This window comes from Fundulus heteroclitus, chromosome 12, assembly GCF_011125445.2.
Source record: "Fundulus heteroclitus isolate FHET01 chromosome 12, MU-UCD_Fhet_4.1, whole genome shotgun sequence".
NCBI classification, from domain to species: Eukaryota; Metazoa; Chordata; class Actinopteri; order Cyprinodontiformes; family Fundulidae; genus Fundulus; species Fundulus heteroclitus.
In genome coordinates, this window is record NC_046372.1 from 9,324,510 (window position 1) to 9,337,775 (window position 13,266).

The 13,266-nt window shown below is 39.2% G+C and overlaps 1 protein-coding gene across 1 annotated transcript; it reads left to right on the forward strand.

The window, feature by feature from the left end:
- The first annotated feature begins 3,136 nt into the window (after positions 1-3,136).
- Positions 3,137-12,721, forward strand: slc35d2 (solute carrier family 35 member D2). The gene is made up of 12 exons (XM_012870039.3): positions 3,137-3,386; positions 3,538-3,571; positions 3,651-3,737; positions 5,976-6,043; positions 6,140-6,211; positions 6,626-6,694; positions 6,818-6,920; positions 8,338-8,430; positions 8,528-8,595; positions 8,724-8,802; positions 8,969-9,051; positions 11,904-12,721. Exons 1-12 carry the CDS (start codon positions 3,259-3,261, stop codon positions 12,025-12,027), a joined length of 1,008 nt encoding a protein of 335 aa, XP_012725493.1. The 5' UTR covers positions 3,137-3,258; the 3' UTR covers positions 12,028-12,721.
- The last annotated feature ends 545 nt before the right edge of the window (positions 12,722-13,266 follow it).

Sequence of the window (13,266 nt, forward strand, 5' to 3'; positions counted from 1 at the left end):
CTAGTGCTTGCTGCCTACAACACATGGTTAAATCTGATTCCGCCAAACTACACCTGGTCAAGTCTGGTTCTGTCTGCTACACCCGGTCAAGACAGTCTCCATCTGCATCATCTGATATCCTGACGATAGATGCCTGCCTGTCTCATCTGCCATCTGTCACCTTTTTACAATAAACTTTTTAAAACGCATCTCTGTGTCTGGGGCGAATATCAGGTTCCCAGAGCACCGTGCATTACACTGTTAGCTTCTTTTTAAGCTTGACAGTGTTTGGCTATGGTTAGATTTCTTCTGTAAAGAAAGAGCCATCTATTTTACTCCACTTAAATGAAAAATGTCAATGTTTTACATGCTTTTCTGGCACTGGAGATTTTTTATCATGTTTGTATCTCAGTTATAGCCACTGTTTTCTGTCCATTAACTTGTTTTATGTGTTAATGGGGAGCAGGCTATGTCTGTATTTGTAAATGATTTGTGGACTTTTGTACTTGACCAGGTAAGAGCAGATGACTTATAAAAATAGCTTGTTAGCATGTTCCAAATGTCCAGCATAATTAGTCATACTTATAGCTCTTTATTGTACTTTCCATAGTGCATCCAGTGATGAGTTCTATGTACTAACCCACACCTCTACACGGTGTTCCACGTTTTGGATGATAAGGACCACGATTGCATTAATTATCTTGAATAGTGGACAAAATTTGTTCATAAGCCTCTACTACTAAAGTGGAAATCAAATTTGTTTATGATTGTGGCAAAGCTCATTGTATTTGTTGCTCCAGATCAAGGTCCTTTTTACATGTTGTTCATTTTATTAGAATTGGATATTTAGTATTTCAAGATCCAGATGTTCCATCAAGGTTTTTATCTGTGAAAAAAAGCATTTGTTTAATGGTAGTCCTGTCAGTGGTTGTAATGTTTGGATATCTGATCATCCATTGTTAGGGAGTTTGTCCTGCAAAAGGTGGCTTGCTGGTTCGATCCCCCGCTCTGACCGTCTCAGTTGTTGTGTCCTTGGGCAAGACACTTCACCCGAATTCCCTGCTGGCAGTGGTCACAGGGCCCGGTGGTGTCGATGTATGGCAGCCTCGCCTCTGTCAGTCTGCCCAGCTGTGGCTACTAGCATAGCTCACCACCGTCAGGGTGTGAATAGGTCAATGACTGACTGTAGTGTGAAGCGTTTTGGGGTCGTCAAACTAGTTAAAGCGGCATACAAGTACAAGCCATTTTACCATTTACCACGATCGCTGTCATCTGCTGAAGGCCGAGCTAAAGTCTACTAAATGGTTTAGTTTGAGGTGATTCTGCTGACGTGATGTTAACAGAAACTACACCTTGGTGGATGAAAACCGAGCTGAAAACTGCCTTAAATAGGAATTTAAGGCATTAAATGATTTAATTTTTTTCTTTGTCTTTTTGCCAAGGAAAGAAAAGAAACAAAGTAGGTTTTTTACCCTGTGCCATTTGGATAGAAAACAGCTGCAACTTGTCAGTGTCTGTTCCAGCTGTGGCTTGTTATAACAGTGGGTGCTGGGGCGCCGCTCCTATCAAAGTTGTAGGAAAAGAGAAGGAGAAGTGTAGACACTGTAATGATAAATGACCACAGAAAAAGTATATATCACATCTGTTCTCTCATAAAATGTGTGTAACCTTTAATATTTCAGCATACCCAATCCATTTTGGGTTTATTTGAGGATATTTTTTGCATAGGCCTCAGAGGGGCGCTGGACAAATGAATGCGTACGAGCACATCTAAAGCAAATGGAATATTGCATAAAAGTGCAAAAAAACTTTCCTGTCATCTCAGAAAGTAAAACTTATATAGAATCATTACACATAGATATATATATTACAAGACTTTCTTTGTTGTAATCTTGATGATTATTGCTTTCACCTAATTAAAACCCAAAATTCAGTGTCTCAATAAATAAGAATACTGTGAAAAAGTTCATTCATGATGAATTCATGATGTCACACCTTTATCATCTAATCAACTCAAAACACCTGCAACGATTTCCTGAGCCTTTAAACGGTGTCTCACTCTGTGTCAGCAGGCGACACAATAATGGGGAAGACTGCTGACCTGAGAGATGTCCAGACAATCATTGACACCCTTCACTAAGACAGTTAGCCACGAAAGGTTATTGCTGAAGAAGCTGGTTATTCACTGAGTTCTGCATCCAAGCATATTAACAGAAGATTGAGTGGAAGGAAAAAGTGTGGTAGGAAAAGGTGCACAAGCAATCCTGGAATCCTTCACTTGGCAATCCTTGAGAGGATTGCCAAGTGAAGGATTTGGGGAATTTCATAAGGAGTGGAATGAGGCTGGCATAAGTGTCTCGAGAGCTGCTGTGTACAGACAAATCCTACACATGGACTATAAGAGTCTTACCTCGGCTAAGGGGAAAAGAAAACAGTTTATTTTCCCTTTAGCCGAGCAAGAGTTCTAACTTTTCCCCCATCCATCCATTTTCCCCTGGATGGATGGATGGGCCCTTGGTTCCGGTGTTACACCCTATTCTATGACCACTGTATTTTTTGAGTCTGGGAGGAGCTATTGCGTTTTGATAGTAACTTGGCCTAAAGTCGAAGATAAAAATATTATTTAATGTCCGGTCCCAGGTTTTTGTCAAAAAAAAGTTCCTGTGCCATTATGATTATTATATAAATATAGACGTCACAGAATACGACAGCTGCTACCATATATTGTGACCTCACTGTAATGTAATGTAAAATAATAAATATTTTAACCAAACTGTTTCTGGTGGCTTTTTACATCGTAAATTAAATGAAAAGTAATATTGAACCTGTGACGTAATGGTTATTATTAGAGGTAGTAGTTTGGGAGGTCAGGGAATTTTTTTTTTTTTTTTTTACAAAAACCTCTGTCAAAGTTACGCATTGCTGGCGTAACTTCGGGCGCAACATCTTCTACTTTAAGCCGAGTTAAAAAATAAAATAAAAAAAAGCAACAGCGCCTCACAGAATAAAACACAGTGACAGAATATAGTTGAATATCATCAGCTGGAGTTGGGCTGCCTGGCGTCAGTTTGATGGCTCCCGCCTCTGGATTGCGTAACAGCCTTCAGCGCCGCCCACCTGGCCTTCCAGCCCCGCCCCCTTCCCGTTCGGATATGGCCAATGATTTTCAGGAAATGCATAACTGAAACCACCTCGCGAATCACGCAACTCCTGCAACGACACGTCCAGTTTTACAACTACGGCGCTCAGTGACTGCTCGGCGTGTCGTTGCCCTGGAAGATGTCTACGGAGGCCTGCAAGGAACCAGCGGAACACCCCAGACTCCTGAAGCTGTCATCCGCCCTGTTTTACGCCGGCAGCTCGTTTCTGATCACCGTGGTGAACAAAACCGTGCTGACCAGCTTCAGGTGGGGGGGAGATTAGTGCCGCGCTGTCATCGGCTCCCAGGAAGTTTGTTTGTCCAGTAAAAGCGCTGCCCTGCGGCTGCATTTACTCTGTAACTTGGCTGATTAGTAATTATCTCCATTATGATTTTGTTTATGTGCCGTGACTCTGCAGATTTCCCTCCTACCTGTTTCTGGGAATTGGACAGGTACGTTTCTGCAGGTCTTATTTCCCTTCACTGTAGAGCAAACACTCACCATCGTTTCTCTCTCTTTCTCCCCCTGTAGATGATCACTACTATTGTCGTCCTTTATTTGGCAAAAAGAAACAACGTGGTGAAGTTTCCAGACTTTGACAGAAGCGTTTTCTTAAAAGTAAGAGCTTCTGTCTTTTTTTGTTTTTGTTTTACATTAACATTTACGTTACATTTTCTCATGTTACAACATGTTATAACAACCCCAAACTTTAAACAACACAAAGCAGCTGATAGAAACGTTATATGGTCTTTATTAATAAGCCTCAGTTTGTTTTCTACCCACAGAAGTCATTAAAGACAAAAACTATTCCCCTTAAAACTGCTATTAAAACTTTACTGATTGATTTGTTCATTTTTTTTCTACTTCTATTAAAATAAAATTCAGCCATTTTCTACCAAACATTAGATTAGATTAGATTAGATTAGATTAGATTAGATTGGATTATATTGAACTTTATTGTCATTACACAGCTACAGGTACAAGGCAACGAAATGCAGTTTAGGTCTAACCAGAAGTGCAATAGCAGCAAGTGCAGGATAAACAATGGTTCCATAAGTACAGGACATGGGTTTTTACTGAATAAATATAGAGATGGATACTATTATAGACAGAATTTTACTGATAGATTTGTCATATGAGTATAATATATAGATAACTAGTAATGCAAACTAGATTTACAGTTGGATATGTACCGAATATAATATATAGGTGGATATTACTATGAATAGAGTTTTACAGATATGTACAATAGCATAATATACATTCAACAAGTCTGAGGGCATTTACGCCTTTAAATGCCAGTTTAATTACTTAATGTCACTAAAGTTATTTACTGTCATATGAACAAGTTTGGGAAACCATCTCAGCCTGCACAATAATTCGCCCTTCTTTCAAAGAAAAAAGAAAAAAAAAGGATAACAGTCTTTAATTTCCTGGGATCATCTTGGTGTTTTCCCCAACAAAGAGTTGTTGTCAAGCAGTATTTAGCTGTCTGAAATCAAATTCAAGCAGGAGAAGGCAGCGGTTTGTGAAATAATTTGGGCACTCGTGATTTAACTATATCTGGCTGCTCCATACATATTACTCAAAACACTCTCAAAAGATCTAAAAATAAAGATTGTTCAGGGAAGGGGGGGGGGGGGGGGGCATGAATGACGTTCTCTGTGGTGCGTAAACTGTCAGTTTTATCTGTAAGGAATGTTATCAGGAAGCGGGAGGCCCCGTGCCGGCACAGTTGCGGTTAAATCCAGGTCTGGCAGGCCATACAGGATGCCAAACGGTTACAGACATCCTCCAAAGACCTGCAAGAACATCTCGCTGCAGACGGTGCAGCATCATAGTGCTTTGGACTGATGAGACAAAAAAAATTGCTATTTGGTCATAACAAAACGGGCAAATAAATTTGGTGGAGGTTCCATCATGCTGTGGGGGCTGGTTCAGGGACTGGGAACCTTGTTGAGGTCGAGGTTTGGATGAATTCTCCCCGGCGTCGGCAAATTCTTTAGGATGAATTTGATGCGTCCGTCCTAAAGCTGAAGTTACGCAGAGGTTGGAGATTCCAGCAAGACATTCGGACCAAAACGCGGTTTGAAATCCACAAAGAAGGTCCGTGCAGAGGGAGAAGCACGCCGTAATGAAGCAACCGTCGCTCTCCTGACTTGAATATCATATAAAATCTGTTTGAATGATTTTAAGGCAGACTGTCTCTTTCAAAAGTAACCTGTCAAACATCCCTCCACCCTGAATCCAGACACCCTTAAAAAACTATAAAGGGCGTCTAGAGGGTGTTATGTTTGCAAAAGAAGGTTCAACATGTATTGAGGTAATTATGTTGGTTGGGGTGCCCAAATTGATACACCTTGATTTTGTTTTGATGCATATTTAATGTTTTCTTTACTCCAATGAACTTAAATACTGCTGTTTCCACAAGGCATGGCATCCATTGAAAGGGAGCTTGAAAGCTCAGCCAACAATAAACAATAAACCCTCCAAATTAAGCTGGGTTCCCAAACTTTTTGTGTATGACTGTATAAAAAAATAAATGTTCCAAATAACACATTTTCACTGGTTGGGTGATTTATTTATTTTGTATTAGCCTTAAATATGCTTTTAGACTTTTATGCATGAATAAATTGCTGTTTAGCACTTGAAATCTGTTGCCCTCCTGATTAATTCACAATAAACATGTCCTTTCATAATTTCCTTATCATCCAGGGAAGTTTTTATTAAATTAAGCGAAATCCTTTAGTGGAAGTCTGTACCTCCGTTACCCTGCTGTGTCTGTTGGTAAAAGTAAAAACACACAGCGGAGTAGGATCTTTAAACGTTTTTTATTGATTTATGTTTTGCGGGCAGATTTTCCCTCTGCCGCTGCTGTATGTTGGAAACCATGTAACAGGACTGGCCAGCACCAAAAAACTCAGGTTCTGACACGACTTACTTGCAGGATACCTTTTTGAGATCTTCACGTTTGTTGGATTTTATCACCTAGTGATCACTCATAAACGGCTCTTTTACAGTTTACCTATGTTTACGGTCTTACGGAAATTCACCATACTGATGACAATGGTGCTGGAAGCTTATTTGCTAAGGTAAGAACCCTCTGAAATGCAAGGAAAACACACTGCAAAAACGAAACTAAATAAGTCAAAATTTCTTGAAATTAGTGCATTTGTCCTTGATTTGAGCAGGTAAATAAGATTGTCTGCCAATGGAATGAGTATTTTGACCCCTAAAATAAGATAATTAGATACACTGCACCTGAAATAAGATGCTAGACATGACTTGTTTCTATTTTAAGTGCAAAAATTTAATTCCACTGGCAAACCATCTTCTTTACGTGCTCAAACCAAGGACAAATACACTCATCTCAAGAAAATGTGACTTATTTTTAGTTTCGTTTTTGCAGTGCAGACCTTTAAAACGACTGAGCAGTTCAAGGACGTGTTCATTTTGTTTCACCTTGAGCCCCTTGTTTGAATTATTTTTTTTTTAATTCTTTTTAGAAAAACATTTCCAAGACGTATCATCGGCTGTGTTGTGACGATGGTCTTCGGGGCCATGGTGGCTGCAAGGTGCAGATTTTGTTTCATCCCACTTATCATTTACCTCGAATATTAGATGTTTACAGGTTGGTTGTGGTTCCGATTGTTGCATTTGTTCTAATCTTTTTTTTTCTTCTTCTTTTTATCTGTTAGTTCTGACCTGGCCTTTGACGTGGAGGCCTACACTTTCATTCTCCTCAACGATGCCTTCACCGCAGCCACTGGGGTTTACACCAAGAAGAAACTTGGAGATCAGGTAGGGGTTCAGCGCACATCCATCTCCTTCTTTGGGCTTTTCCCTTTCAGTAGACACCACAGCGAGTCATCCGTCTCCATCTGACCCCTATCTGCTGCCTCTTCACCTCTCACACCAACTAACTTCACGTCCACTTTCACTCCATCCATGAATCTCCTCTTTGGTCCTCCTTTAGGCCTCCTGCCTGGCACTTCCAGCCTCAGCATCCTTTTCCTGATGTCCTCCCTATCTTTCCTCGGTACAACTTAGTGTACATCCTGCACAGTGTTTCTGCCACTATTGATTCAGTTACTGTGTCGGTGTGTTTTTGTGTTTTTTTTTAGTTATAGTAGATTACACTGACCAGCTCAGCTAAGAAAGAAGGTTTAATGCATTTTCTTTAGCCAGATAATATTTATCTTCAGCAAACTCAAACTGCAGCATATTTACATTCAGTTACCTGCTCACACTGCAAAAACGGATTGAAAAACAAGTAAAATGTTCTTAAAGTTAGTCTGTTCGTCCTTGATTTGAGCCAGTATATAAGATTGTCTGCCAATGGAATGGGTATATTTGCCCCTAAAATAAGATAATTAGACATCCTGCACTTGAAATAAGATTATGGAGCTGAATTGTTCCTGTTTTAAGTGGAAAAATCTTATTCTAATGGCAAATCACCTTATTTACCTGCTCAAATCAAGGATAAATACACTCATTTAAAGAAAATTTTATTTAGTTCTGTTTTTGCAGTGCAAAAGTGTTTTTACATGGAAAAAGGTTTTAAAGCAACTCTATTTTCTTTAGACGGTTGCCACAAAGAAGTCAGATTCTCCCCTGACCTCTTAAAGGGGTCTTGATTGTTAGCTTTCTAAGGTTTTTAAGGTCCTGTCAATGTTTTTTTTAAATTTTTTTGGACTTCGGTTGCTTTTATATCCCTTTTCCGTTAACTCGTTGGATCTGACCGTGGCAGTGCGCTCAGAAAAGCATTTTACACAGTGGATGAACACTATCTCTGTGTCATGTCTTTAAGAAATTGGGGAACAAAATTCGGAAAAAAAAAGCCTGACACAGGTCCTTGTTCACCGTTCGTCTGTCAAACTTCGTGTTAAAGGGTCAGATTTCCGCATAAAGTCGGGTAAACGTCTGTTTTCATTGCTGCAATCCTGTTACTGATAAAGATCTGTCCATAGATTGTGAAGAGAGGTATAAATCATTTTTCACTTGTCATTTTTAATAAAAGGAGGATAAAATGGTTTTAGTTGTTCTTCAAAACTGACACAAAGTCTCCTTCTCTATCAGAAACAAACTTCTCGGTTGAATGAAAATAATTTTTAAATCTAAGGTCTGCCAGTGTTGTGCATAATCTGGGTCTTAACTGTATCTGAGAGAAGTTAATCTATTAAAAACAACGTTTCAATCCCTTTATGTTTGTGCACAGGGCCTTGGGAAGTACGGCGTCTTGTTTTACAATTCGCTGATCATCGTCTTCCCCACTGTCTTGGCCAGTGCGTTCACAGGAGATTTACACAAGGTACAACCGATGCCTTCCACGGGTTGTATCTGTAGGCCAAGGCTGAGAGTTTTTTTTTTTTTTTATCACGCTCTCCGTTTTCTGTTTTCGTCCTCAGGCGCTCTCATTTGAGGACTGGAGCAAAGTTACATTTAGTTTCTGCTTCCTTCTGTCCTGCTTCATGGGGTATGTTCCAGCAACACTCAGTCCTTTGCTACAGTGATAAACTTTACAAATTATTATTGGATGTGATTCTTGTCACCTGATAAAGCTTTATTAAAACTTGTCTGGTTTTTTTTTCTCTCTCTCATCAGATTTGTATTGATGTACTCAATAGTCCTCTGCAGCTATTATAACTCGGCGCTTACAACTACAGTTGTAGGGGCCATAAAGGTGAGCGCAAACTGGGTCAAAGGCCTTCACTCAAAGCAGGAAACTGAGATCCGCTCCGTTTTTTCAACCTCGAGCCGGGAGCTCGACTTTCCAGTTCTTCAGGCTTTTTGTGCTTCCTGCAGTTTTTTTTTATACACCAATTATAATATTTGTTTTCTCCCCTCAGAATGTGGCCGTTGCTTACGTGGGTATCTTTGTGGGTGGAGACTACCTGTTCTCCTGGACTAACTTCCTCGGCCTCAGCATTTGGTGAGGATCTTACTTTGGTTTGGTTGTTCTGCCTGTGTGATGTTTTTTTTTTTTTTAACAGCTGAATATTAATTTGATTCACACGTTCAAGCATGAGACATAATCTTTTATTATTACTTTCAATCAATCCTGCTTAAATACCGATGCTGATTTTTTTTTTTTTTGTCATTGCAACAAGTTACAACAAAAACTAAGGGCGCGAGCCTTTCCAGTGCAGATATAAAAAAGTATAAAGTAATAAACAAAGGATTTATAAAAGTGTTGATTGTTAGGATATCAACGAGGATTTAACACGATTGAACAATAACAGATATTGCACTTATTTCAGAGTGACATATGACATATATGGCAATTTGATTTCAGTGGCTGTCATAGCTCTAAGCGGATGGATAAACAGTTTTTCAGTCTGCTTGTTCTTGCTTTGATGGTGCTGATGGGCTCTAAGAGAGAACGGCCGGGGTGGGATTGGTCCTTTTGGAGTTTTTTGGCCCAACTATAACCGTAATGAAGGTCTTCCGGTGTAGGCAGCAGACACCCAATGAATTTCTCTGCTATTTTGGTGACCCTCTGGAGCTTTTTTCCAATTTGCCACCGCCGCAGCCTGGCAAACCACGCAGAGAAGGCAGTATGTGGTGTCCATCTCCGTGGTGGAGCGGTAAAAAAGACACAAGCAGGGTCTGGTTGGTGTTATTTTTCCTGAGGATTCCCAGAAAGCGGCGTCTTCGCTCTGCCTTCTTTACCACCTGCTGCAAAAACGGATCTAAAAATAAGTAAAATATTCTTAAAGTTAGCGTATTTATGCTTGATTTGAGCAGGTAAATAAGATCATCTGCCAATGGAATGAGTATTTTGACCCCTAAAATAAGATAATTAGATATACTGCACTTGAAATTAGATGATGGAGATGAATTGTTCCTGTTTTAAGTCCAAAAATCTTATTCTATTGGCAAATCATCTTATTTACCTGCTCAAATCAAGGACAAATACACTAATTTTAAGAACATTTTACTTATTTCTAGTTGTTTTTGCATTGTGGTGCTTCTGCCCCAGGTCAGTTTCTCCTCTAGGTGGATTACCAGGAAGCGGAAGTCCCTCGCCCTTTCTGTGATTGGCTCCTTAGTTTTGGACGTGTCCAGCAGCAGGTCATTATCGCTGCGCCACACGTCAGCCATTCCACCTCATCCCGGTTAGCAGACTCATCTCCCCCAGCGATTCAACCCATCACCCAGGGTTCATCTGCATTCTTAATGAAGATATCGCTTAATTTAGTATGAAAACATGTTGGACATATTTGCTGGGTTTATCTGAGCAAAATGTTCCACACTTTTCTCGAACATTTTGGACATCTGAGTCACAGATCATGAAGCAGCACACAGCGCAAGTAGAAATTTACAATTGGGCAAAGGGATAAAATGTTATTTTAGGGTTTTTTTTCTTTTATATGGATTAAGATCAGCTCCTTGTTCATATCTGTATCGCACAGACCGCACCAAATACAGTTCCTCACCTTTGATCAGTTTATAAGTTTAAGGTTTAAATGCTGTTTGAGGACCACAGATCCAGATTAAAAGTCTCTAATAGTGTGAAGAACAGCTGACCAAACCTTTCCCAAATGGTTGAAAATTGTCATTTTTAAAGCAGTAGCTGGCCATGAAAATTAATATTTCATTGTATAGTGAATTAGTTTTTGTTTATTCACAATATTTAAAGGAAATTATCAGATTTTTGATGACATTTAATGGATCTCTAAATCATCATAGAAATTATCAAATTGTATGCCTTTTTTCTAAGTATTTTCTATAAAAGAATTGTTCCTATGGTCCAAATGATGTTTTTTTGTTGTTGTCTGCAACCACAATGTAATATGGACCACTCTTTCTTTGAAAACATTGACTAGAATTAGGGAGGCTTAATGAATGGGTGCTCTGTGTAGAATTCACTGGATGTTTGTGGTCCAATTATGTGATGAAAACTAAACAAACAAACAAAAGCTAAAATCTATTTGAAGACTTTTGTCAGTTAAAATCTCAACCTAAAATCATATTTAGAAGTGTCCAGCTGCATGTGGCGCCTGGGCTGGGGGGCCAGATTTGTATCACTCTTAAATTGTGGTCAGGGGGATGCATCAAATCGTTCAACGGGGCGCAGTTGAGGCCAACAAATCGTGAGATATCCTATTTGACTTTGGAAGAAACAGGCATGATAACATGATATAATAGTATTATTTGACTGTTAATAGTAAAATCATCTTTATTGTCATTGAAACATACATTACAACAAAATGTGTTCTCTGCTTTTAACCCATCACCCTTGGGGAGCAGTGAGCTGCCATGTGCGGCACCAGGGGAGCAATCTGGGGTTAAGGGTCTTGCTCAGGGACTAGGAATCGAACCGGGCACTTGCAACCTTCTCTGAGTGCAAGACGCTGCTCTAACCACTAGGCCAACACTCCCCATACACCGAGATGCAGCTCAGTAGGCATTTTGGGGTTAAAGGGCACATCGACATGTGGCAAGGGGAAGCTGGAATCGAACCCACTTCTGATTGCCAGACGACTACTCAACCCATCAAGCCACAGTCACCCTGTTCTCAGTCAGCAAGCAAATAGATGCACAAGGTTGACTAAAACTAGTTATGCTGGGTTAAAAATAAGATTATTTTGACATTAGTTGATGTAAGAAGCATTTTATATCTAAGAAAATTATCTTCTAGACATTGGATGCTGTAACCTGAAGTGTTTTCTGTAATTAATGTTTGTATTTTTGAAGATCGAAGAGTGTCGGGACCTTATACATTAAACCGATCAGAATGCGTTCTGATCATTGTACTCCTGCTTGTCATTTTCTTTGCAGCATGTCAGGAGGACTAGTCTACTCTTTCTTCACCTTCAACAGCAGTCAGTCACCTGGAAATAACGCAGAATCATCCCAGGAGCTGAAGATTCTCATTACAGAAGATCCATCCAGGAAACCCTGAGCCGAGGAAACCTTTAACCACTAGGTGGCGTTATCCTGCTTCACATTGAAGAATCTACTTATTCAGCACTTCTGTGTCTGTTTTTTATATGAAGAGCTTTTAACAAACATTCCTAAAGCTATTTAATCCACATTTTATTCAAAACTAACCCCAAATAAACAAGAAGTGCCACAACAGTTTGTGTCAGATTCAGTGAATGTTTTATTGATCAACGATGAGATAACGGTGTGGACAGCCTGTCAGAGAAATCTTATGTTTACAACGTGTAGAAAATAAAAAATAAAACATCTACCAGCAAGCAGGATCCCTCTATACTGTCAAACATGATGAACACTGCGGAAGGATGTTAGCAGAAGCAAAAAACTGAAACTAAAATTAAAACTTCGAAGCTTTTTGTAAATAGTGTGCATACTCATTTTGTTGTCTAAAAGAAAAAAAAACTATATATATATTAAATGCCTTAATTTACTCAAACCATAAAACAAACTATTGGGTTGGGCTCATTAAATCTTTTATCTTTTTCTTCTCAGATTATTATTATTTTGCCTCTTTAAAGGGTAATTTGTGAACCAGATCGAAAGCACAGCTGGAGGAAGAGTTTCCCTAAACCGATCAGAGGCAGAACATCAGGGGCTTTGTACAGTGTTAAAAATGATGTAGTGTCGAAGTTAAAAAAAAAATAAAAAATAAAAAATGGGGGAAAAACAAATCCAAAACCACCCAGCAACACTCAAATCAGTTTATGAAAAAAAAAAAAAAACATTTCCTGCACAAACAATAAATCGAATCTTTACTGCATTGCAAGCTTAATCCGAGACTTTACGGCCATTAAGTGCTTTTTATTCATGACTTGATTTCTCCGTCAAACTATTAAATAATGATTCCAGCACTCAAAAGATAACAAACAAGATGTCAGCAAGAAAAGAAATAAATATAAAAAAAAAAATTTAAACGAGAACGCCGTTGTGATGCCGTCTGGTCCGTCAGCCTTTAATATAAAAGATGACAACCCAACTCATGGAAACGCCTCCTGTTGGGCTGGAAAACTGTCCGCTAGCGGGTTTCCCCTGTGACGAGGCATGGGCCAATTACCACAGTAAATAAATGTTCAAATAAAATACAGCCTTTGTACTAAATGTTTAAAATGCACAACCTGACCCACTTCATTTTATAAAAATAGATTCCTGAACCTACTTATAATAGCAGTTACAATGTATTCTATAAAATCTTTTTAATCTA